This window comes from Tursiops truncatus, chromosome 2 (genome assembly GCF_011762595.2).
Source record: "Tursiops truncatus isolate mTurTru1 chromosome 2, mTurTru1.mat.Y, whole genome shotgun sequence".
NCBI classification, from domain to species: Eukaryota; Metazoa; Chordata; class Mammalia; order Artiodactyla; family Delphinidae; genus Tursiops; species Tursiops truncatus.
Genome location: NC_047035.1, coordinates 12,442,124 through 12,466,683, shown reverse-complemented (window position 1 = coordinate 12,466,683; position 24,560 = coordinate 12,442,124). Strand labels below are relative to the sequence as shown.

The 24,560-nt window shown below is 36.1% G+C and overlaps 1 protein-coding gene and 1 non-coding gene across 8 annotated transcripts in view; both read right to left on the bottom strand.

The window, feature by feature from the left end:
* TRIP11 (thyroid hormone receptor interactor 11) overlaps window positions 1-24,560 on the bottom strand; it is a 67,051-nt gene that overhangs the window by 11,027 nt on the left and 31,464 nt on the right. For 6 of the 7 annotated variants that reach the window (XM_019918951.3, XM_073800106.1, XM_004311527.4 and 3 more), the window contains 5 exons: window positions 22,193-22,333; window positions 21,414-21,607; window positions 17,820-17,983; window positions 15,612-15,715; window positions 10,002-10,101 (listed from right to left, as the gene is read on the bottom strand). In XM_019918951.3, coding sequence (XP_019774510.1) covers window positions 10,002-10,101; window positions 15,612-15,715; window positions 17,820-17,983; window positions 21,414-21,607; window positions 22,193-22,333 — 703 coding nt within the window. Of the gene's footprint in view, window positions 1-10,001; window positions 10,102-15,611; window positions 15,716-17,819; window positions 17,984-21,413; window positions 21,608-22,192; window positions 22,334-24,560 lie in introns of those variants that run through there. The other variant, XM_073800107.1, reaches the window with a different exon arrangement.
* Window positions 2,103-2,218, bottom strand: LOC117311438 (U5 spliceosomal RNA). The gene has a single exon (XR_004525639.1). It is a non-coding gene; the product is annotated as a U5 spliceosomal RNA (small nuclear RNA).

Genomic DNA, 24,560 nt, shown 5'->3' with positions numbered 1-24,560 from the left:
TTTCATCCTCCTCCACTTCTCTTCAAGGCTATACAAAGGTAGCAGAAGAAGAGGTCAAACTTAATCTATCCCCAACCTTCCGTTTCTCTGAGACTTCCCTTCTCCTAACTACTTTCTTCTAAAGTTAATGATTTTTATATTGATTACATGTCAAAATGATAATATATTCTAGATACGCTGAGTTATATAAAATATATTATTAAAATTAGTCTCCCTGTATCTTTTTACTTTTTAAACATGACTACTAAATTTATTTTTAATTATAAATGTGGCTTCCATTGCATTTTTATAGGATAGCACTGCTTTGGAGTATAACCAGGATATAACCATTACACTGTACTGTCTCTTATTAAAAAAAGAAAAGGAAGATAAAACTGAATGACAGATATCTTCAGAGTAAAATTCACAGAGCTGATTCTGATAAAAATGATTTTAGTAAAATTAATTGGAAAAATTTAACTTTGCTCCATGAAAAATTGATCAGGAAATCCATCTTAATAAAGTTCAAGTAGAAAATATTTTCTTGATGAAAATTCTTTAATAGGGGTATAACTTTTATTAAAATCTCTGTGTTCTGAAAGGTCTGATCAAAACATCCTTAAGGCCAAAATAATAGGGTAAAATTTCTTAAACTCATTATCAGAATACAAGTTAGTCCTGAGCTAATGAGAAAGAGAACTGACAATGTGCATATCCTTGCAGACATGTAGAGGGCTATTTCAAATATGAGCAGTAGTTTAAATGGGTTCTGATATTTGAGTCTAGAAAACAACCTCAGAATTTGGGGGAAGGGACTGGAAGGATGGGTTAACTAGGAAAGATTTAGAAAAGAAAAGAAAGGCAAATACTGACTTCAAAGGTCCCTACAGATTTCTCTTTTTCCTCAGGCACACCTATTCTCCTCCCACAAAAGATTCTCAATATTTCTCCATAAAAACTGCACACTAATTCAAACCACAATTTGAAATCAGAATTATATTTATATGGGCAGGCAAAACATAGTTATTCAGAAATGGGGTTTTAGCCAAATACAATATCCCTGTGAAATAACCTAAAAACATGCCAAAATAATTGTCTGGAAGTTAGGCGGGAAAGAAAGGGCAGTGGGGGTACACTTTAGAGTTGAGCAATAAAGCAACTGAGGTTGGTCTAGTTTAGGGGAAGAGTTACTCTGAATATCTGACATCCTAAAACCATATCAGAGCCTCGTCTCTGTAATACCTAGAGATGGTACCATGATCTTCATCACTTGATTTAATAGCAAAATTTAACATAAAATGTAAGTGACTACAACAAATTAGTACATCATAATTTTACATTTTATTTGCAATTAGTAACACCGCACTATTAATACTGTCTTCACAGAGCATTGTACAGTGAGGTCACACTCCTTACAAAGTCATTGGCTATTTTATGACTAAGCTCCCTTGGACAAGATTCAAGTTTATTTAACAGTCACCTGACTGAGAAAAGAAAGATGGCTGGAGCAGGACTTGAGTGTCCGGAGACCTGCGTGTGAATTATGGTCTTGTCACAAGACCTGGATGTGAATCATGGTCCTGTCACCAGGGCTGGACTCTGATGCCTATTTTGTAAAATGAGCATGCTTATCTCAAAGGATTTTGAGAGAAATCTACTGAGTGATTAAATGTGACATTTTTAACCAGTAAAGTTCTATATAAAGCATTAGTATTCATTCATCTGATTTTTTAAAATATCAACTTTCAACCTAGCCCTAACCATTATCGATAATATGTACCACTTTGGTTAGCATTAACACTGATAACTTTTCCTCCATTTACCTTATTTGTCATCTTTACAAACTATGGCAAAGAAGTCAACGCAAGGAAAAAAGAATGTTAGAAATATGATTTTATTATAGATATGTCAGTAAATAAACTGGGTCTTGTGTCTTACTTGGGCTGGCTACCTAAAAAATAAATTTAAATCTGATATATTAAATCTAATATAAGGAAATTTAGCCTCTTCAGTCAATTAAATATAATTAAAGCAAAGGCTAGAAATTTGACAGTCTTTTTATTACAGAATTTCAACTTATACAAGATCACTTTCATTATAACACCAAACGATTTTTTTTTTCTAGCCCTGCCAAAGCAAGGCCTCAAAAAATTTACTGAACACTCAGATTTGTTTCTCTCCACGGAAATCTTTAGTAAAAGGCAAAAGATTTATTTGCTCTTGAGAGAAACCAGAGTATCCAAATGATATTTTTTAAAGGCACCTTGTATTTATTTATATTGGAAGTTAAGACATATTAGTGGGCTTCCCTGGTGGCACAGTGGTTAAGAATCTGCCTGCCAATGCAGGGGACATGGGTTCGAGCCCTGGTCTGGGAAGGTCCCACATGCCGCGGAGCAACTAAGCCCGTGCATGATAACTACTGAGTCTGCGCTCTAGAGCCCCACAAGCCGCAACTACTGAGCCCATGCACCATGACTACTGAAGCCCACATGCCTAGGGCCTGTGCTTGCAACAAGAGAAGCCACTGCAATGAGAAGCCTGCGCACTGCAATAAAGAGTAGCCCCACCTCGCCGCAACTAGAGAAAGCCCACGTGCAGCAACGAAGACCCAACGCAGCCAAAATAAATAAACAAAAATAAATTTAAAAAAAAAGACATATTAGCAACTGCTTTGTCTTTTAACTCAATTCCTTTCAACCATTTCAACGGAATTTTAAGGTCTAGAGTATATGGTGAATGCTTTCTTGTTCCATAATTATAATTATTAATTGCAGAGTAAAAAGTAATTTTTGAAACTCCACTTCCTAGCAATGAACTCACAGAAAAGAATTTTATTAATACAGTATAACCTCATTAACTTGAATTTCAATAGATTAGAATCTGTGATTAAACTGAAATATCAATGTTTAAGTCTACTGGATTATTTGTACAGTTAAATTAGAGTTACTATGTGCATTTGAAAGAGATTTTATGTAAATATTTTTAATGTAACCAGATCAAATTTATTTTCCCTCTCCACCGTCCTCCCTGAATCCTTTAATACATTAGAATTCAGATAATTTGTACTGCATTTTTCCATATCAAAACAAATTTTCTTAAAGACTGAATATTATGAATCAAGTTTCTTTTTTTATTTTTAATTTTTTAACATCTTTATTGGAGTATAATTGCTTTACAATGGTGTGTTAGTTTCTAGTTTATAACAAAGTGAATCAGTTTTACATATACACATGTCCCCATATCTTTTCCCTCCTGTATCTCCCCCTCCCTCCCACCCTCCCTTATCCCACCCCTCTAGGTGGTCATAAAGCACCAAACTGATCTTGTGCTATGCAGCTGCTTCCCACTAGCTATCTATTTTACATTTGGTAGTGTATATACGTCCATGCCACTCTCTCACTTTGTCCCAGGTTACCCTTCCCCCTCCCCGTATCCTCAAGTCCATTCTCTAGTAGATCTGTGTCTTTATTCCTGTCTTATCCCTAGGTTCTTCATGACCTTTTTTTTTTTTAGATTCCATATATATGTGCTAGCATACAGTATTTGTTTTACTCTTTCTGACTGACTTCACTCTGTATGACAGACTCTAGGTCCATCCACCTCACTACAAATAACTCAATTTCGTTTCTTTTTATGGCTGAGTGATATTCCATTGTATATATGTGCCACATCTTCTTTATCCATTCAACTTAGGTTGCTTCCATGTCCTGGCTATTGTAAATAGAGCTGCAATGAACATTTTGGTACACGACTCTTTTTGAATTATGGTTTTCTCAGGGTATATGCCCAGTAGTGGGACTGCTGGGTCGTATGGTAGTTCTATGTTTAGTTTTTTAAGGAACCTCCATAGTGTTCTCCATAGTGGCCGTATGAATTTACATTCCCACCAACAGTGCAAGAGGGTTCCCTTTTCTCCACACCCTCTCCAGCATTTATTGTTTGTAGATTTTTTGATGATGGCCATTCTGACTGTTGTGAGGTGATACCTCATTGTAGTTTTGATTTGCATTTCTCTAATGATTAGTGATGTTGAGCATCCTTTCATGTGTTTGTTGGCAATCTGTACATCTTCTTTGGAGAAATGTCTATTTAGGTCTTCTGCCCATTTTTGGATTGGGTTGTTTGTTTTTTTGATATTGAACTGCATGAGCTGCTTGTAAATTTTGGAGATTAATCCTTTGTCAGTTGCTTATGAGTCAAGTTATATATTTAATTTTTAAAGGTTCACACAGACCTGCCATATCTCAAAAGAAAGGGCCACAATTGGGTCAGTGAGCAGTAAAGTCATTATAATAATTTTGCCACTTACTGAATATCATCATCACTATATACTTATACTGATATTTATTAATGACAAAGACTTTCTAGGCTACAGACTAAACCTCAACCCATTTCTGAAAGCTCACTGTTGCAAATTAGCACGGACTAAATCTGATACAAAGAAATGTTTTGTTCAGACCACACAGGGTTTTTTGAAAAACTTAAATTACACGTCACATTAAAAAACTGGAACATTTCACATAAGTCTACATTTTTGGTGACTCTTGAAAGACCTGAAGATCTGGCAACCCTGGACCCACATTCCTACACAACAACAGTTCAGTGAAGCTGAGAATTTGTTGCCCCCTATAAGAAGCTCTCCAATTCACCAGTCTCTACTTAGTCCTAATTGCTCCTTTATAATTTGGGCCCCAGTTTACAATTTCTGTTTGTGATCCATACTTATAGTTTCATTTCTTCACACAGCAGCTCACTCCCACCTCTGCCTTCTCGGCACTCCACGCCAATACAGCACACACACACACACACACACATGTTATTAGTCCACCAGATCTTCAGCCAGTTTCCAAATTATGACAGACAGTTTCATACGAATTCCTCCCTGTCTAGAATGTTCTTCCCGAACTCTTTGCCTGCTTCACTGTACGTATTCACCATTCAAGTGAGGGCAAGTATACCCTTCACTACCCTTTTCTACCCTTCTACACCACCATCAAGAAGTAGAATGGATTGCTTCTTCCTTTTGAAATAGCTTGCTGCATGTATGTGACTACATGTAGTCTTCCCCTATTTCTGCTTGACTATAAACCTCCTGAAGGTAGAACTCTCGTCCCGTATCTTTGTATCTTTAGTACTTATTATAGTGCTTGGTACACAGCACAAAACAATGAATCTGCGATAAATGAAAGAATGCCTGACTTTTCTCTGGGAAGGGAGACTATCTGAGAATAGAACACAGGTCAGAAAAGAATAAATGATTTATATTATGAATTACTCATATTATTCATAAGAGGAAAAATACACAAAACAAAGTCAAAAAATTCTCATATCTACATAATTTGCTTTTCCCTTTATATCTAGAAGAATTAATAAAATATACATTTAAAAGTACAACCATTAAGTTGAAAAGGGCCTAATTATTTACCTAATTGACATAGCTTTTTTCTTAACTAAAATGTTGACATTTTCTAGTATACCCAGATGTTTATATCATCACAAATAATTTTTTAACTATTTATGGCAATTCAGAAAACTGCATCTGGTATTTCTTATATGTTTCCTCTAAAATCACCACTTCTGCCAAAAACATCTATAAAGAAATCCCTCAAAAGGTTTGGGTAACAAAGCGTCTGGGAATGTATCTGGCCTATGTTCAACAGGACATTATATGTTTTCTTGTATAAATCGTGTCCTGGAAAACGGAATGTCTTTATTTAAAATAAAAACTCTACCATCCAACACCATAAAGGCGGTTCCATGAAAAACATTTTAAACTTCTTTTATATGTGTAGTTTTAAAATACATTTTTATGCTTCATATTACAGTTGGTTTACTGGGGCTTATTTTATACATTCTTCTAGATTTTCTTTAAAAAAACACTGTAAAGAAATTTTCCATTCTGAACTCATAGAAGACTTTTTTTTAAAAGCAGTCACCAAACCTTCTTAAAATAAGAAAAAATCAGTGATGGGGCCCCTTCAGATATGGCTATAAACTGGCACACAGACCAAAAGACTTCCCCAGTGCTAGAATCTAAACTTGTGTTGCTTATGAAAATTTATTTTTCTTGGTGTACCATAAAATTTACCACCCTTTTGAAAAGTCATTATCAAAACAGTAACTCTTTTGTGCTTGCTATTTCAATTTTATCCAATCGTTTTCACTTAAGCAGGAATTTATCTCAAGGATGATGGTAGAGAATAATAAGCGAAAGAAAGAAAATGTTAAATTTGGCCATGAATATAGGGAGATAACATGTCTTTTCATGGTTCAGGTTTCCACAGGTAGTATATTTTCCCATGAACGACAATTCCATAGAAATTCTGCACTCTGATCAACTCAGAATAGTTAATGAAAGGCACTGTCCTATCTGCTTCATAGAGGACTAATGAATGTCTTAAGTTTGAACAAAATTAATAAAATATAGGATGGCATGTGAAATAAGTCTTTGGAACTACGCTGAAAAAGAAGACTTTCAGGTAAAATGTTGAAAGAATAACTTCTACAAGGAAGGGAAGGAGTAATTCTTCTACCAGCCAACATTATCTATTAAAATATAGCACCAATAGGATCTTTTTTTTTTTTTTTTTTTTTTAATTTTTGCCTTTGTTGGGTCTTTGTGGCTGCTCGCCGGCTTTCTCTAGTTGGCAGTGCGCAGGCTTCTCACTGTAGCGGCTTCTCTTGTTGCAGAGCATGGGCTCTAGGCGTGTGGGCTTCAGTAGTTGTGGCATGCGGGCTCAGCAGTTGTGGCACACGGGCTTAGTTGCTCCGCGGCATGCGGGATCTTCCTGGACCAGGGCTCGAACCCATGTCCCCTGTATTGGCAGGCAGATTCTTATCCACTGCGCCACCAGGGAAGCTCGTAGCACCTATAGGATCTTAGGGTTTCTTTTCATTGTTACTTTCCCTTGGTGTGTGGGTCAGGGGGAATGAGGGGGAGAAGACAAAGAACTACTTACATTTGGGGAGTAAAATCCTATTACTAGTTTAGAGCTCTGTCTGCTCAAGTTTCTTTCCTCCATGGAATGTCCCTAACCCTTCATGGGATTCTTGGAGAACTAAATATGCACTGTCTGACCAGAGTTGAGCACCACTGTCTTAAACTATGAACCTATGGTGTATCTATGTCATGTGTTACTTCGTTAACTAAGCTCCTTGAAAAAAAAGGGATCCTATCTAGTCTCTCACACAGCATCTAACATGAAGCCAAGTAGTTGGTTCTCATTAAGTATTTAATGCCTGATTAAGGCATCTTCATACTCTTCATACAAAGTCTGTAAATACTTGGAACTCAAAACCACAATTGCACATACACGGCACTGACAGTTATGGACTCTAAGAATGATTGAAATCATCGACAATTTACTATTTTAATACTGGTGTTATAAGCAATAACCCCCTTTTCCTATGTTTGACCAGACTGAATCATCTCATCTCTGGTGGCAATTACATAATCAAGCATTTCAAATAAAATACCACTTTTTAAAATGAGTTTCCTAATATTGTTTAAATGTTGAAACTGCATATCAACTAATCATCGACAGTCTACAGATGCTTAGAAATAAAACAATACTTTGCCTCTACGATTCAAGTCTCTATGTACTTTCTAGCAACAAAAGCCAATCTGTCTTTTTCAAAATTGTTTCTCCTGGCAAATATTTTTGCTGTCTGGCCAAGTTTTGCATTAAAAATAAAGTACAGTATTACAACATCAATCAACATTTAAAGTACTTAATGATCTATGAAAGAAAATATACAGTGATTCTTTTGAAACAACCAAGCCAATCTAAGTTTTATTTATATTATCAAATCAAGAGTGCAGCTTTGATAAAATAAAATCACATTTGTGTTTAGAGATCTAAAAGCAATATTAAGCACTTAGGTAATAAAAGAAAACAGACTGTTAAGAAGAGCTTAAATGGCAAGAATGACTTAAAGACATAACAGAACTGTCTGTCCTTTTACCCCCACTTCCTGTCTGTGCAACACTGGCCTCTCGCCTGCCCTTTCAAATACCAGTTGTATAAGCATAATTAGAGCTTTTTCTGTGGCTAATATTAACTTTACAAAATGAGTCCAAAGTTCCTATGTATTTACAATGAATTATTACTGGTAACTTTTTACATGAATAGGGGCCTAGGCCACCTAAGCCTTGCCATTTACAATCAAAATCTAAAAATATTCTACTACTGAGGATTTAAATGGGTGCCTAAACAACTTACTAAGTAGTGCAGGGACTCTGATAACATTTAGCAACTACAGTAAGTCATAGAATTTTTTATCTTACCATCATCTACTGGGAATGACACAGGTAGTTGTCTAAAAAGGTATGTGAACTTAAATATTACAGTAACATGACATATATAGCAACCTTGTCACAGACCAAGGAGTTGCTTCAGAATACTGCCTTTTTACCTTCATTAGTCTAGCCCTTCCCTAGGATATCAATTCCCTGGCTAAAACCTTGGGTGCTCAGTACGTCTCCTCCAGGTTGCCCGTATGTCTTCTAGATAATGTTGTAGTTACATTGGCTTTCAACCTAACTAGACTGTTTTCCCAACAAACACTGCCTGCGGGTAAGGGCAACCATTTCAATATTTAGGGCACAGCACAGTGGATACTGTCCTATCTTCAAAGGAGATATACAGAACAAAATACAAGTCAGATTATAAACAACTGTTTTCCTGACAAGAAGAAATACAGTAACATGGAAAGATTATGAACTTTGGTCAAGGATAAAAGATCAGTTTAAATCTCAGTTTCTTTAACTTATAAAATGGAACTAATACTACCTACTTTAGAGTTTCCTGTAAAGAGTAAATAAAATATGAGAAGACTAAATAATACAGTATATGTTATATAAAATGCCCATGATACTCAATATATAATTGTTTCCTTATTGTCCATTTCCAGCCCCTCTATTACATTTAGAGTTCTAAGGCTGGCCGAATCTTACAAAGCAGAGGACTTTTAGTTGGGCACTAATTTGCCACAGAATCAAGTTTTCTTGAGGACAATACCTCACATGATCTTATTATTATTTTTTATTCCTAACAATCTCTCATCTCCTGTCTCCTGCTGGTTTTAGGCCAACTTCCTCAGCTTGTCCTTTGGTATCCACACTTCGGTGATTTGTCTACTTGCCTCTGTAATGTCCAAGTCCCTGTTTTATTGTCTGATGGTATTTGTGCTGTACCATCTCCTACTTTTTCCTACTTCTAACTCTATTTCATGTTAGGGGGTACTTCTTAATTACTTCATTACGTGCCTTGGTACTATTGTGCCTAACCCAGACACCTAAAGTTGACACATTTCTAGGTTCCCATCACCTTTCCAATAACCTTTAATCATTATCTACTAAATGTAGCCCTAGAATAGCTTCAACTTCCTGGGGACTGTTACATCAGAGATTAAATGAGAGCATGCCATCTTTGTCAGCAGTTAAGAGTTAACAGAGCACTATGAACCACCTGATTATCTGAGGCCCAACTGATAATCCTAAACACAGGACTCACCCTCGGGAATTGACAGGGCCTATGAGATAATTTACAAGCATCAAAAAATACATGCCTGCATGTAAAGCACCATCTATAATCATAAACAGCTAGTTATAGCCAGACATTCATTCCACAAAAAGTTACTCTTTTACTTGAGAACACTGCCTTCTCTAGCATATCAGACAGCTTTAGGCAAGATGACCACGGACTGAACAGGGAAAAGTTATACCATGACAAGTCGAGTCAGTCGAATCAATCCCTTTGATGGTCAACAGGGTGACAGACAGCACAACTGGACTGCCTCAATATTCCGGAAAACTAACTGGACAGCCAGGGCCAACTTATGACTTTGGTTTCACTAGGACCAGATTGAAATCAAAGCAAACTGGTCATGGGAGATGGAAATGGAAGTCACAAACTAATGGCAGTTGGTCTCACTCGACTGTACCAATGCATGGGGGGAAACTACATCTGATTCAATACTAGCGTTGTAGGGGAAAAAGGAAAAGGAAAAGAACCTACTTTGTTTTTTAAGTTCTTCAATTTGTTCTTCCTTTAAATCTAACTGTTCTGTAAGTCTTGATGCTGAATCCAACGCAACATTTGCTTCATCCAAACGCTCCTGAGGAAGAAAAGTTCATTAAAAAGCAGCATGCAAAAACTATTTCACAAACTATAGGGCTGGAAGACATCTTAACGTCAGTCAATCCCTTTCAGCTAAAGAAGCTGTATTTCTGTGACCTTGGGCAAGTTCATTTGATACTAATAAGTATCAAAGATAGAACCCACACTTCACAACACAATAATGTCTCTTTCAGAGAAACTAAATAAAAAAGAGAATGCTATTTAAAGACAACATGGTGACAAAAGTTTAAAAAATGACAATAATAAGAATAAAAACTACAAAAAAAATACAAAAAGTCAAGAAATATAGCAACAAATTTTTTTTTTTTTTGCTGTGTTGGGTCTTCGTTGCTGCGCATGGGCTTTCTCTAGTTGAGGCAAGTGGGGGCTACTCTTCGTTGAGGTGCGTGGGCTTCTCATTGCGGTGGCTTCTCTTGCTGTGGAGCTCGGGCTCTAGGCGCACAGACTTAAGTAGTTGTGGCATGCGGGCTCTGTAGTTTGTGGCTTGTGGGCTCTAGAGCACAGGTTCAGTAGTTGTGGCACACGGGCTTAGTTGCTCCATGGCATGTGGGATCTTCCCAGACCAGGACTCGAACCCATGTCCCCTGCACTGGCAGGCGGATTCTTAACCACTGCACCACCAGGGAAGTCCCAACAAATGTTCTTTTTTAATTTTGGCAAGTCTGATGGGTATAAAGTGATGTTTCATTATTACTTTATTACTTTAATTTTTATTTCTCTAACTATAATACATACTAGTGAATTTGAGTAATTTTTCATGTTAATAGGACAGCTGGATCTGCTCTTGTGCAAAAATCTTTGCATATCTTGCCCATTTTTCCATCGAGCTGTCTTTCTCTCATCAGTTTGTAAGAGCACCTTATATAGTAGATATGAACCCTTTGTCATCAGCGCTACAAATACAGTCACACATGTCCTACTTTGATTCTTGAGTTTTAGTCTAGGTTAGGCTCCTCCCTGCCCTGAACTGCACACTTGGTTTTCTAGATTTTCTTGGAATGTATTTTTCTTTTTTAACATTCATATCTATAAAATAGTATTTCTCAGTAGGAGTTCTTTCAACATTCCTGGCCTCTGGCCACTAAACGCCAGAAGACCCACCCACAGTCACTGTAACAGCCAAAAAGACCCCCCAGATTTCCAGCACCACTCCCAGCTGAGAATCCTTGCTTTAATACAGTTGGAATTTACTTTTGTATATAGTGTAAGATAGGGGTCCAATTTCATTTTCTTCCATATAGACAGCCGGTTGTATCTACTGTTTATTAGATAACCTCCTACCCTTTTCCCCACTGAACTGAAAGTAGTTTAGGGTTTAGTTTTAAATTTAATTCTCAAATATAACCTGGGCTCCATTTCTGGATTCTCCTTCTGTTCCACTAATCTAGTCAATATGGTATTGATTTATGGCTCTATTTTGACATTTAGTAGGCAAGTCCCTCCTCATCATTATTCTTTCACACAATTTTCTTGGCTATTCTAGAGGATTCACCCACGTAAATGTCAGGTCAAGTTTCATCATCTTGAATCAGAGTGTGACAGCTTTTTTGATGTATCATCTTGGATAGGCTAGTCCCCAGTTATCCAGTCAAACTTAAGGTAGGTATTGCTGTGAAGGTATTTTGCAAATGTAATCAAAGCTCAAATCAGCTGAATTTAAGGAAGGCACATTATCCTGGATAATCAGGGCGGACCTAATTGAACCAGCTGAAATGCCTTGAAATCAGGACTGAGGTTTCTCCATAAAGAAGAAATTCCATCTGTGGACAGCAACTTCAGCCCATGCCCACAGAGTCCATCCTGCTTGTGATTTTTTTTCCTAACCACCTGTGGACAACAGCTTTGGCCCACGCCTATGAGTTCCAGCCTGCCTATGATGTGATCCTCCCATTTTGACTGCCAAACCTACCTAACTTGCTTAGCCAGGCCCCACAATGTTGCCAATTCCTTGTAACAAACCTCACAGGTATCCATATATGGTATATACATCAATGTATATGTGTATGTATATGTATGTGTGTATGTGTACATATGTGTACACACATACACATCCTACTGGTTCTGCTTCTCAGGTTGAACCTTAACTGATACAAAGAGAGACTAAAACAAAAAATTTTAAACAAAATCAACAAGATTAAATTTAGTGTAAAGGAAATTGAAATAAACTTTCAAATGACTTTGTTAACCTCACAGCATTTATATTTAAGAAATAAGTAAAGCTTAAAAAAACTACACTAAGACATTTTTGAAAATTAACGTTTAGATTTAATTATTCTTTCTACCACATTTTTGCTTTTTATTTCACTAATTTCAACTTTTACCTTTACTAATTCCCTCTTAGTTTCTTCTGATTTATTCTGTTGTTTTTCTAAATATATATTACATTAAAAAAATTTTTAAATAGAGCTAGTTTAAAAAGAAGATCTGGACTTCTAACAGTATGACCGGCTAGATATTTTGGCCCACTGAAAACAAGCGCATCAAATAAAATGTCTTTTTAATGTGTTAATGAGCTAATGAGAAAGTAAGCATAAATGGTGAAAAAACATATTAAAAGATGCTTGACCTCATTACTAGAAATGCAAATTAAAACCATAAGATAGCCCTTCCCACCTACCACATTGGCAAACACTTTAAAAAATTCTGATAATGCTAGCATTGCCAAGGATGTAGAACAAGAACTCTTAGTACCACTGGTAGGAGAAAATTAGCACAAGTGATTAGATTTTATTAGATTTGGGGGCAAACAATTTGCCCCCAAATCTAATAAAATTGAAATTGCCCATATATATCCCATGATTCAGCAATTCCAATCGAGATACACACCTGAAACTCTTATACATGTGCACCAGGAGATATAAACAAGGAAATTCATAACCACATTGTTTGTATGGCAGATAAGGGAAATGTCCTTTACCAGGAAAATGGGTAAATAAATTACATATTCACACAAGGAATACAGCAGTGAAAATAATGAAACTTCTAACACAGTAACTACACAGTTACGGCTGAAACTCATGAACATAATGCTAAGCAAAAAAAGCAAGCCTCAGAAGAATTCCATTTACATACAGTTCAGAATTCCATTCATACAGTTTAAAAATATGCAAAACCAAACAATGTACTGTAAAAAGATGCAAATCTATGTGATAAAACCATAAAGAAAAACAAGGGGGTAAAACACATAAAAGGTGGTAAGAAGGAGAGGAGATGTGGAGGGGTGCTTACGGAACTTCAAAGGGTGACAATCTTTTACCGGCTGGTGAGTACGTGGGTATTTGCTGTATTGCTATTCTTATATTTTATACGTATTATCTAAATATTGTTTTCCAGTCACTCAACATTTAGTAAAAATTTTAAAACATTATGGAAGTATGTCTTCAATTGTTTAGAATATTAATATGCCTAAACAGCATATTCACCTCTAACGACAGATACATAAATTTTATTACTTTCTACCAGCTATCACCAGAGTCTACTTATGACTCAGAAAAGTTTATCCTACATCAAACAGCAAGTCACTGTGGTGTCTCTTCATGGGGTTCATTTTATTTATTTCTTATATATAATATTTATAGGCATGAAATACAGCATAATAATAAAGAGAAAAATATTTTAAAGAATTAAGGTGCAATATGGTCACCTTATCTTTGATAAAGGAGGCAAGAGTATACAATTGAGAAAAGACAGCCTCTTCAGTAAGTGGTGCTGGGAAAACTGGACAGCTACATGTAAAAGAATGACATTAGAACACTTTCTAACACCATACACAAAAATAAACTCAAAATAGATTAAGGACCTAAGTGTAAGGCCAGACACTATAAAACTCTTAGAGGAAAACACAGGAAGAACACTCTGTGACATAAATCACAGCAAGATCCTTTTTGACCCACCTCCTAGAGAAATGGAAATAAAAACAAAAATAAACTAATGGGACCTAATGAAACTTCAAAGCTTTTGCACAGCAAAGGAAACCATAAACGAGACAAAAAGACAACCCTGAGAATCCGAGAAAATATTTGCAAATGAAGCAACTGACAAAGGATTAAGCTCCAAAATACACAAGCAGCTCATGCAGCTCAATATCAAACAAACAAAACAATCCAATCAAAAAATGGGCAGAAGACCTAAATCGACATTTCTCCAAAGAAGATATACAGATTGCCAACAAACATGAAAGGATGCTCAACATCACTAATCATCAGAGAAATGCAAATCAAAACTACAATGAGCTATCACCTCACACCGGTCAGAATGGCCATCATCAAAAAATCTACAAACAATAAATGCTGGAGAGGGTGTGGAGCAAAGGGAACCCTCTTGCACTGTTGGTGGGAATATAAATTGATACAGCCAATATGGAGAACAGTATGGAGGTTCTTTAAAAAACTAAACATAGAACTACCATATGACCCAGCAATCCCACTACTGGGTATATACCCTGAAAATACCGTAATTCAAAAAGAGTCACATACCACAATGTTCACTGCAGCACTATTCACAATAGCCAGGACATGGAAGCAACCTAAATGTCCATCGACAGATGAATGGATAAGGAAGATGTGGCACATATATACAATGGAATATTACTCAGCCATAAAAAGAAACAAAACTGAGTTATTTGTAGTGAGGTGGATGGACCTAGAGTCTGTCATACAGAGTGAATTAAGTCAGAAAGAGAAAAATACCATATGCTAACACATATATATGGAATCTAAAAAAAAGAAATGGTTTTGATGAACCTAGGGGCAGGACAGGAATAAAGACAGAGATGTAGAGAATGGGCTTGAGGACACGGGGAGGGGGAAGGGTAAGCTGGGACCAAGTGAGAGAGTAGCACTGACATATATACACTACCAAATGTAAAACAGATAGCTAGTGGGAAGCAGCCGCATAGCACAGGGAGATCAGCTAGGTGTTTTGTGACCACCTAGAGGGGTGGGATAAGGAGGGTGGGAGGGAGACACAAGAGGGAGGGGATATGGGGATATACATATGCATATAGCTGATTCACTTTGTTATACAGCATAAACTAACAACACTGTAAAGCAATTATACTCTGATAAAGATGTTAAAAAAAAAAAGATACAGCAAAAAAAAAAGAATTAAGGGTGCGAAAGAAAAAGATCTAATGGGATAATACACATTATTTTAATCCATGTGAAATAAAATACCCAATATATTTTGTTGAAAACAGAAAATTATACAGTTAAAATTTTACACTAATTTTTTTTAGTGATCTCTAAAATGCCCACCTGTGCTAAAAATTTAAATCTCGTATTTGCTGTGTCTATTCTAAACTATAAGTAACATGAGGGAAATCCTGAATATCTTATTCACTGTTATGCCTCAGTGACAATATTTACTAAATTAACTGTTTAGAAAAAAAAAAATTAACTGTTTAGGAGATTATTTCCAAGACAAAAATTCTACAAGTAACTGTTTTGTGCATAATAAAATTTACAAGAGTAAATTATTTCAACCAACCTGTAATGATACAAGTTTTCCTTCCAGATTTTCTGCCTTTTTCTTCCATTCAGCAACAAGTTGGTTGTGTTTTTCTAGTTCAGCAGAATACATAGCTTTTTCTTCTAAAGAGGAAAAAAAAGTCATATTAGTATTTTGTAATTGTGTGATAAAATTAGAATTTTAAACCACTTGAAATTTTAATAATTCAACAAAAATAGTTCAAATGTCTTAACAAGAAAATTATATATGCCTTAGTGATGACGTTAACTGGAATTAAAGTAATGAGATCACTTTCTTCTGCTTAAATCCTTCTCCACCTTGTCCATCTTGCAAACTTTCCCTCCCTTCAGAACTCTACTCAAATATTTCCTCTTTAGCAAAGCTTTCTCTATGGCCTCAGTACCATACTATTTTGTACACATGTCTACTCTAGTATTATACAGAGCAGACCTAGAGAATTCTTACGTGTAAAATTCAAAATTTCAACCATAGGAGTAACCCTGACATGTACGTATGTACAAATGTAAAGTTTTGCTCAGGCACAAAACTGTAACTTTTTTTTTTTTTTTTTTTTAACTGTAACTTCTTTAGCTTCATTAGCCTCACATCCTCTAACCGCCTGCCCCTCACTAGCAGTTCATGCATTGCCAGTAATTACAGAATGTACGAGTTGACAAATGGATGGGTGAATGATCTAAAGGGGGTAAATCTGATGATGGGAGGTAGATGTGAAAAAGCGTATTTGGTTATCGGGGTACGTGTGCTCTGGTCACTATTACTATGTGCCTAGAAGAGTACTTTCCACCTGAACTAGAAAAATGCAGTTACCTTCAAGTATAGATGAACAGCTAAGAACAAATTAATCAATACTTCAAAAGAGTAATTACTGATGATTAACTCTCTTTAGTGGATTCAACCTCCAACCAACATCTCAACACCTATCTTTTTTTTTCCTATGTGTGCCTCTCTCTTCCTTTGTATTCCCCTTTATCATGTGATCCTTACTATGTTACCCTCATACTTCCCTCACCTCTCGCCTTAACTAAAGTATCATAATATGACACTAAAATAATTTTTTTAATAATTAGGTATATACAGTTTATGTTCTCTACTCTTAACTGTAAGAAAAGTCTAATTTGTTGATGGCTACTTATCTTCTCCCCCTACAAGTGGGTAACCTTTCAAAGATTTCCCTATGCCTAATCTAAAACAGCACTCAAGCCAAAATTCCCAAAACTACAGCTGATCTGTGAACAACACAGGTTTGAACTGCATGGGTCCACCATATGTAGATTTTTTTCAGTAAATATACTGGAAACATTTTTTGGAGATTTGAGACAATTTGAAAAAGCAGATGAACCACATAGACTAGAAATATCAAAAACATTAAGAAAAAGGTTATGTGACGAATGCTTGAAATACATATAGATGCTAGTCTATCCTAACATAGGCAGAAGGTGAGTGATAATATAAATTTAACAATATGTTAGTTTTCTTACTGTTTTATAACTTTGCTTCCAAAGAATCACATTACCATAAGGTATGCCTCTCTCTCTTGTAATTGGAGAAACTGCATATCAGCCCATCATCACAAGTAAGCGGTTTTTTAAAAAAATGTAACGTTTCCAGTACTATATTACGAATATGACTATATTACTGTATACCATAAAAATTTTATAACCATTCATTAGTGTAAAGGTTAGGCTATCATAAAGCAATAATATTGCTACTTCTTCATTATCAATCACGAATCATTATACCTAAATATGAATTTCTTTTTCACACATTTCATTTTTGATGTCTAGTGTTAGTAATATGTATAATATCTACAGGGTTTTCTATCATATAAGAGAATACTGATGTAGGTACTAATAGACAATTCATTTTGTAAACAGATGACATAAACTTATAGTATCAATAAATACAGTACAGTGAATGTATTTTCTCTTCCTTATGATTTTCTTAATAACATTTTCTTTTCTCTAGCTTCCTTTATTGTAAGAATACAGTATATAGTACATATAACATACAAAAAAATGTGTCAATTGACTATGTTATTAGCAAGGCTCCTGGTCAACAGTGGGCTATTAGGAGTTAAGTTCGGGGGAACTCAAGTTATGGGTTTTCAACTGCATGGGGGGTAGGCATCCATCCTAACCCATGCATTGTTCAAGGGTCAACCGTACAATAACTCTTCTTCAATGAAAGACTGGTCATACAACTGACCGTGCTGGAAATGCTCCAGGACCATCTGCAGGTTGGAGAGTGACAGAGCATACTGCTTTACTTGTTCCTGAGACATGGAAAGCTGTAGTGCAGTTTCATCCCTTTGCTTCGATGCCACATTCAACTGTTCCTGCAATGACTCTACCTGTAAATTGGCCTGATGGCTTTAAACAAAAAGAATAAAAGTCAAACTGTTTCTATCTATTTAGACACTTTGACAAGATGAAATACCTTCCCTACATTTTACTGCACTAAATGCAAGTTATATTCAAAGTATTTAGATACTTTAACAAGATGAAACCTCTTCCCTATGTTTTTTTTATTGTGGTAAAATACACATAACATTTACCATTTTAACCATTTTTATGTGTACAGTTCAGTGGTAGTAAGTACACCTGCATGGCTGTACAACCATTACGACCACTCATCTCTAGAACTTTTTCATCTTCCCAAGCCGAAACTCCACACCCATTAAACAATAACCCCCTCTCCACCCAGTAACCACCATTCTACTTTCTGTCTCTATGAATCTGACCTTCCCTACATTTTATTGCATTAAATTCAAGTTAGATTTCAAAGAAACTTGAAGAGTTCCTCTGACCTTCGTCCTCCCTGCGTTTGTTAATTCAATCATCCTTCCTGTGAAGGTGACTTTGAACAAATGGCAGTCATTTTAAACACAGAACTGGGCTAAACAAGGTATGTCAGCTTAAGAAAAATTTAAAAATAGCCTGCAACTTTGTGTTTCGAGGCTAAAACTCTAAGACGTAATTTATCATAAACTTGTAAGTTGTAAGGGATCTTGGAAGTCATTTTGTCCAGCTCCAACCCAACAAGCAATGGATTCTGATACCCGCCTTGCTTTTGGCACTCACAATCCTAGTGAACTCACAACTTTCCAAAGGTTATCCCATCTTTTACTGTCATCTTTCTTTCTGCTTACATTAAATATAATAACCCCTACACCTGTCCCAAATCAGAGATCCCTAAGAGAATTACAGAACATCTATCCAGGCTTATGTCACCGAGGTACTTCCTTAATGTACAATTATTACATACAAAATACTGCAATAGCCTTTCCTGGGTTTTTAATATCCAGTTAAGTTTTTATTCAGAGCAGGCCAATAAAACCCATTAAGAGCAGCTCACTTTGAAGAAATTTTACCCAATAGCACCCTCTTTTGGAAAAGGCAGTAAACTGATAACCAGAGGACTTAACTCTCCCCTCTTATGTCCCTGGACTTTATTCAATTTTGCTGGTTAACAAATCACTCAAAGGGTGATTGTAAGGATGAAATGAACTGTGATGTCATTCAAAAAGTTAATAAATACAACAAGATGTTACTATTGTTAAGGGCTCAAAACACCATAATCTGATTCTGTAGATTTGAGTTACTTATACACCAAATATTTACTGAACATCTATGAAACTATGTGTAAGAATGTATACTGTGGGAAGAGTGTGACATAAATGGCATCATTCCTACCCACTGGTGGCCTTACACTTCGTTGGGTGGGAGAAAGTGTAAAACAGCTCAACAATTACAAATACCCCTAAGAAAAATACAAGTGCCCTATGAAAGACTCAAAATATTATGCAGGTTCAAAGGAAAAACATCACACTAGGGATTGATTTTGGATTTGAGGAGTGGGGTGCTAAACAAATAATTCATCATGAAGTGCTATTTGAAGAATAGGTGGGATTAACAGAAAAACAGTGGGCCCAAATCATGACAGTCTAACCTGGTTTTGAAAAAAGGAGAAACAAGACCCCAGCCCTACCTTCCGAAGGTTATTCTGCAGTTATTATGAATAGTAAACAAAAATAGGCAGAGATTAGAAACTATTTCAATTAGAGAAAATAAGGGCCTGAAAATTGAAAGGAAAGATGATCAATCTTATAGACTAAGGATGTTTTGCTATTTCTGCCAATGTGAAACACATACACAAATGTTCACTCACTGTTTTGATTCTCATTTTAAACAAGTTCTTCTGAGTCTGAAGGTACAATAATACATCCTACAAAGGAGGTAAGGAGTTCACCCTCAGAAATACTATCTCTACTGGCCTATAATCTCTTTGCAGAGATAATATCTACTATATCCTTATATTTCCCTCAGCACCATACAGTAAAAAGTAAAAAGATAAAAAGATGCACATACAACTAATGGGAAGATAAATGGACATGATTTTTTGGGAAGATTATTTGGCAGTACATTTCAAACGTTTTAAAAACAGCCTTTCAATCAGAATTTCCATTTCTCAAAATTTACACTAAGGAAATAATCTGTCATCAACACAAAAATACCTATTTTGGGTTATCAGAACAGCACTCTTGGGCTTCCCCGGTGGCGCAGTGCGTAAGAATCTGCCTGACAATGCAGGGGACACAGGTTTGAGCCCTGGTCCAGGAGGATCCCACATGCCACGGAGCAACTAAGCCCGTGCGCTACAACTACTGAGCCTGCGCTCTAGAGCCCACGAGCCACAACTACTGAAGCCCGCGTGCCTAGAGCCCGTGCTCTACAACAAGAGAAGCCACCGCAGTGAGAAGCCTGTGCACCACAACGAAGAGTAGCCCCCGCTCGCCACAACTAGAGAAAGCCCGCTCTCAGCAACGAAGACCCAATGCAGCCAAAAATAAAACAAACTTATATAAAAAACAAAACAGCACTCTTAGTAATTCTGAAAAGTTCAAACACTCTAAATGTCCAATAATAAATGAGTGGGTTAAAGAAATTATGGCAAATCCAAATAATGGTACACTATGCACCACAAACGATATTGCAGGAACACATGGCTTAATGTGTACTCATAGTCATACTATTAACTGATAGAAGCAGGTTACAAAACAGTATAAATAGTATGATCTCAATTTTGCTTTAAGAAAATAATATGTAATATATACACACATATACAGAAGCATACAAAGGCACAAAAAAAGATTATCTCTGGATGAGAGAGTCTGTGGCTTTATGTTCTTTTGGTTTATGTGAGTTTCCTGAAGTGGAAAATATGTTTTTGTAATAAGAAAAAAAACAACAACACATTTTATTGAGAGAAATAAAATTTAAAAATATATAAGCAGGGACCTGGTCACTCAAAAGTTCTAACAAGCCAAGAGTTAATTCACATTGACCTAGGCCTTTCCCTTGCTACTTCCTTTACTCTCTCCTTTATAATATCCAAACTTTGTTCAACCTTGTATCACTTGATTAAAAGTTAAATCACATAAATTAAATTAGTTCTTGGGGAACCTGGCAACGCTAATTAAATCAGTAAGAATTTAAGTCTAGCCTCCTAAAATGATGAGAAGCAATTATCTAGGATAACAATTAAGATCTGGAGAAACCTCAGTTTGAATGCCAGATCTGCATAAGGGTTACAAACCCAAGTGTGAAACCTACATGTGCACTTTGTGTGCCTGACCTTGGGAAGGTTATTAAACCTCTTTACCCTTAGTTTCTTAGTCTATAAAATGGAGATAATGAATTTTGTGAGAATAAAATAAGGTAGCATATGAACAATTCTGAGTCTGACACTCAGGAAGTATTTAATTAACGCTAATACTAAAAAAAAAAAAGAAAAAGTTACCTTGCATTTTCCATTGCATTAGAGGATGAAACTAGCTTTTCCTCCAGTACTGTTACTTTCTTTCTTAGCTTAGCCTCTCTATCTTCTGCAGCCAAAACTTCACGGGTGTAAGAATCTTCTGATTCTAAAAGATGGTTACGCAATCTCTCTAGCTCCTGGTTTAAGCGTAATTCTTTGTCACGTAAATGTTGAACCTAGGTAGAGGATATTTCTTTTATTTTTCTTCCATAAAATGCTCCCCCTTTCCCCTCCTACAAGCCACTCTGTTATCAAGTCTTTCCCCATTATTGAAGTGTATTAATTGTATATTAATTTCTCATACTCCAAGATATATTTATGCTAAGAAAAAAGGCTCCTGAAATCATCTTAAATATTCATTTGGAAGGTTTACTTTGTAAGATCTCATTCCCTGTGGCTATAATAATTGTACAAAGTACTAGGCTTTTTGTGACAGGCCACTTTTTCAGTAAATCTCATTTTTTTCATACTTTGTGGGTAGGAAATTTTTCTTATATCCAAGATATGCCATCTTTTTCTTTTCTTGAGGTATAATTTAATTTCAGGTATAAAACATAATGATTAGATCATGGTTTTTGCTTGAAAACTGAAACAGAACGCACTTTGGGAGATCAAAATCCTACTAAAGCGCATCAGAGTAAGACTAAGAAAAAAATCACCTAAGAGAAATTCATTTTAATTGATAATCTTTATAGTTTTCTTATTTAAGAGTTATTAGACTTAAGTGTTTGAATCACTATTTCTTTAAAGTGAAAGTATACCTCATTCTGTACAGCAGTGTTTTCCATTTGTTTCTGTTTCAGGGCCAACATGACTTGATCTCTCTCCTGCTGAAAGATAACTGTCTTCTCCTGCATTGACTTAACTGCATTTAAAAGTTGATTTAACTCCCCAGTCTTGCCCTTTTGGAAAGAAATAACTTTAGCTTTAAAGAAAGACACATTTAAAAAAAGACATTTCTTCATTAAATAATTTAAAAATTCAGTTAACTATGTCAAAGTCATCCAAAACAAGGAAAGTCTGAGAAACCATCACAGTCTAAAGGAGCCTAAAGAGACAATGACAACTAACTATAATGTATCCTGGATGGGACCACGGAACAAGAAAAGGACATCTGCTAAAAAATTAAGATAATTCAAAGAAACTATTAATGTATCTATAAAGGTTCATTAGTTGTTGCCAATGTACCATAGTAACATAGATGTTAAAAGGGAAACAGGGTGTGAGGTATATGGGAATGCTGTACTACCAGCTTTTCTAATAATCTGAAAGTATTCTTAAAGGAAAAGTTTATTTAAAATGCTTTAAGAAGAACTCAAAAGACACAATCTCTTCAAACTTACCCTACACAACAAAGCATACACAAACCCCCAAATCACCCAAAAGTAAGAGAGAGAGAGAGAGAGAGAGAGAGATAGAGAGAGGGAGAGAGGGAGAGAGGGAGAGAGGGAGAGGGAGGGGGAGGGGGGAGAGAGGGAGGGAGGGAGGGGGAGAGAGAGAGAGAGAGAGAGAGAGAGAATGAGAGAGAGAGAGAGAGAGTGTGTGTGTGTGTGTCTATTCATCAGGCATATGCAACTGTTGTTAGGGAAAGTAACAGTGTGGAGTTGCTGTCACAGGAGAAAAAGGAAAGTCATTTCACATGCACAGCCTATTTTAAAAGAACATTTTGGCAACAATTTAACGAAAGCAACTCTGGAATGTTATCTTTCTAAGACTGTTAGGAAAATTTATTCCTGAATGCCTTCCATGCAAGAACAATATATTAAAGCCGGCAGGAAAAAAAAGATAACCTTTCATTGCAGAAGTAGGGCCATGAATTTAAGATGACAGCTAGAATTCTAAAAAGCACAAAAAAGTGTCAGACTGTTTACAGCCAATTCTTTTCTGTGTTTGAGAAGTGCGTATGGTCTGAATCTATTTATAGATTGGTATCATTTTTACATTTTCATGTAAACTTTCCATTTCTTTAAGAATATATAACACGTCCCCCAGGACAAATCATTGAAACCAAAACATAAAACCATCTGTTCCTTTTATCTCAACACCCCCTCCTGGAAAAGAAGGCCAATATCATCCAAACAGTTTTTCAGTTAAACATTTTTTTCATATCAGAGAAATGCTTGACAAATAAAGAGCTGAAGATCTCCTGTTGAGAACACTCCTGTCTCCCTAAAGAAAAATGCTGTTATATTCAAAATAAAGGTATTCTTCAATTATATAGAATATTATAAGAAATCAATTAGTTTATGCCAATTACCCTCAAGTAATACAATACTTAAGTACAACTTAACTAACTTAGGAAAGCTTCCTGAAAGGTAGGTGAGCCTTAATTAAATCTGCACACTTTGGATCTATAAATGTCAATGAAATAGAATTAGACTGTACAAGATGCTAAAACTACAATAGGAAAAAACATATAAAAAGAATACTTTATTGTCCTCCTCTCCTCCATTATACTCTTACAAGCCCTAAGATGCTACACCCAATTTTGGCTAGTGAGCAATAGAAAGCTTCTACCCTCTACCAGTCTTTTTCATACTGAATATATATCAGTACCATAAGAAGCTAAGAAGCTATTCCTGAAAGGAGGAGCACAACTCAATACATCAGTGTACCTATTTAATCAGATGACAAAGAAGGGGAAAATGAGGCAAGACTTTTCTTATCAAGCGAAAACTACATCAAGCATTCACAAACTTTAATCCGAGACTTTTAAAATAGAATTTAATTGGCAAAAGAAGTTAAATCATTTTGTAACTCGTGCCCCGCAGCATGTAAACACTCAAGAAGCAGTTGTTGGGGCTTCCCTGGTGGCGCAGTGGTTGAGAGTCCGCCTGCCGATGCAGGGGACACAGGTTCATGCCCTGGTCTGGGAAGATCCCACATGCCGCGGAGCGGCTGGGCCCGTGAGCCATGGCCGCTGAGCCTGTGCGTCCGGAGTCTGTGCTCCGCAGCGGGAGAGGCCACAACAGTGAGAGGCCCGCATACCACAAAAAAAAAAAAAGAAAAGAAAAGAAGCAGTTGTTTAATATTCCATTGTTCTGCCTCATTTCTTTGCTAAATTTCCACCACTAAAAGTATAGAAATAAGAGTAAAAAGGCACTACATCAAAAGAGCCCATAGCTTTGA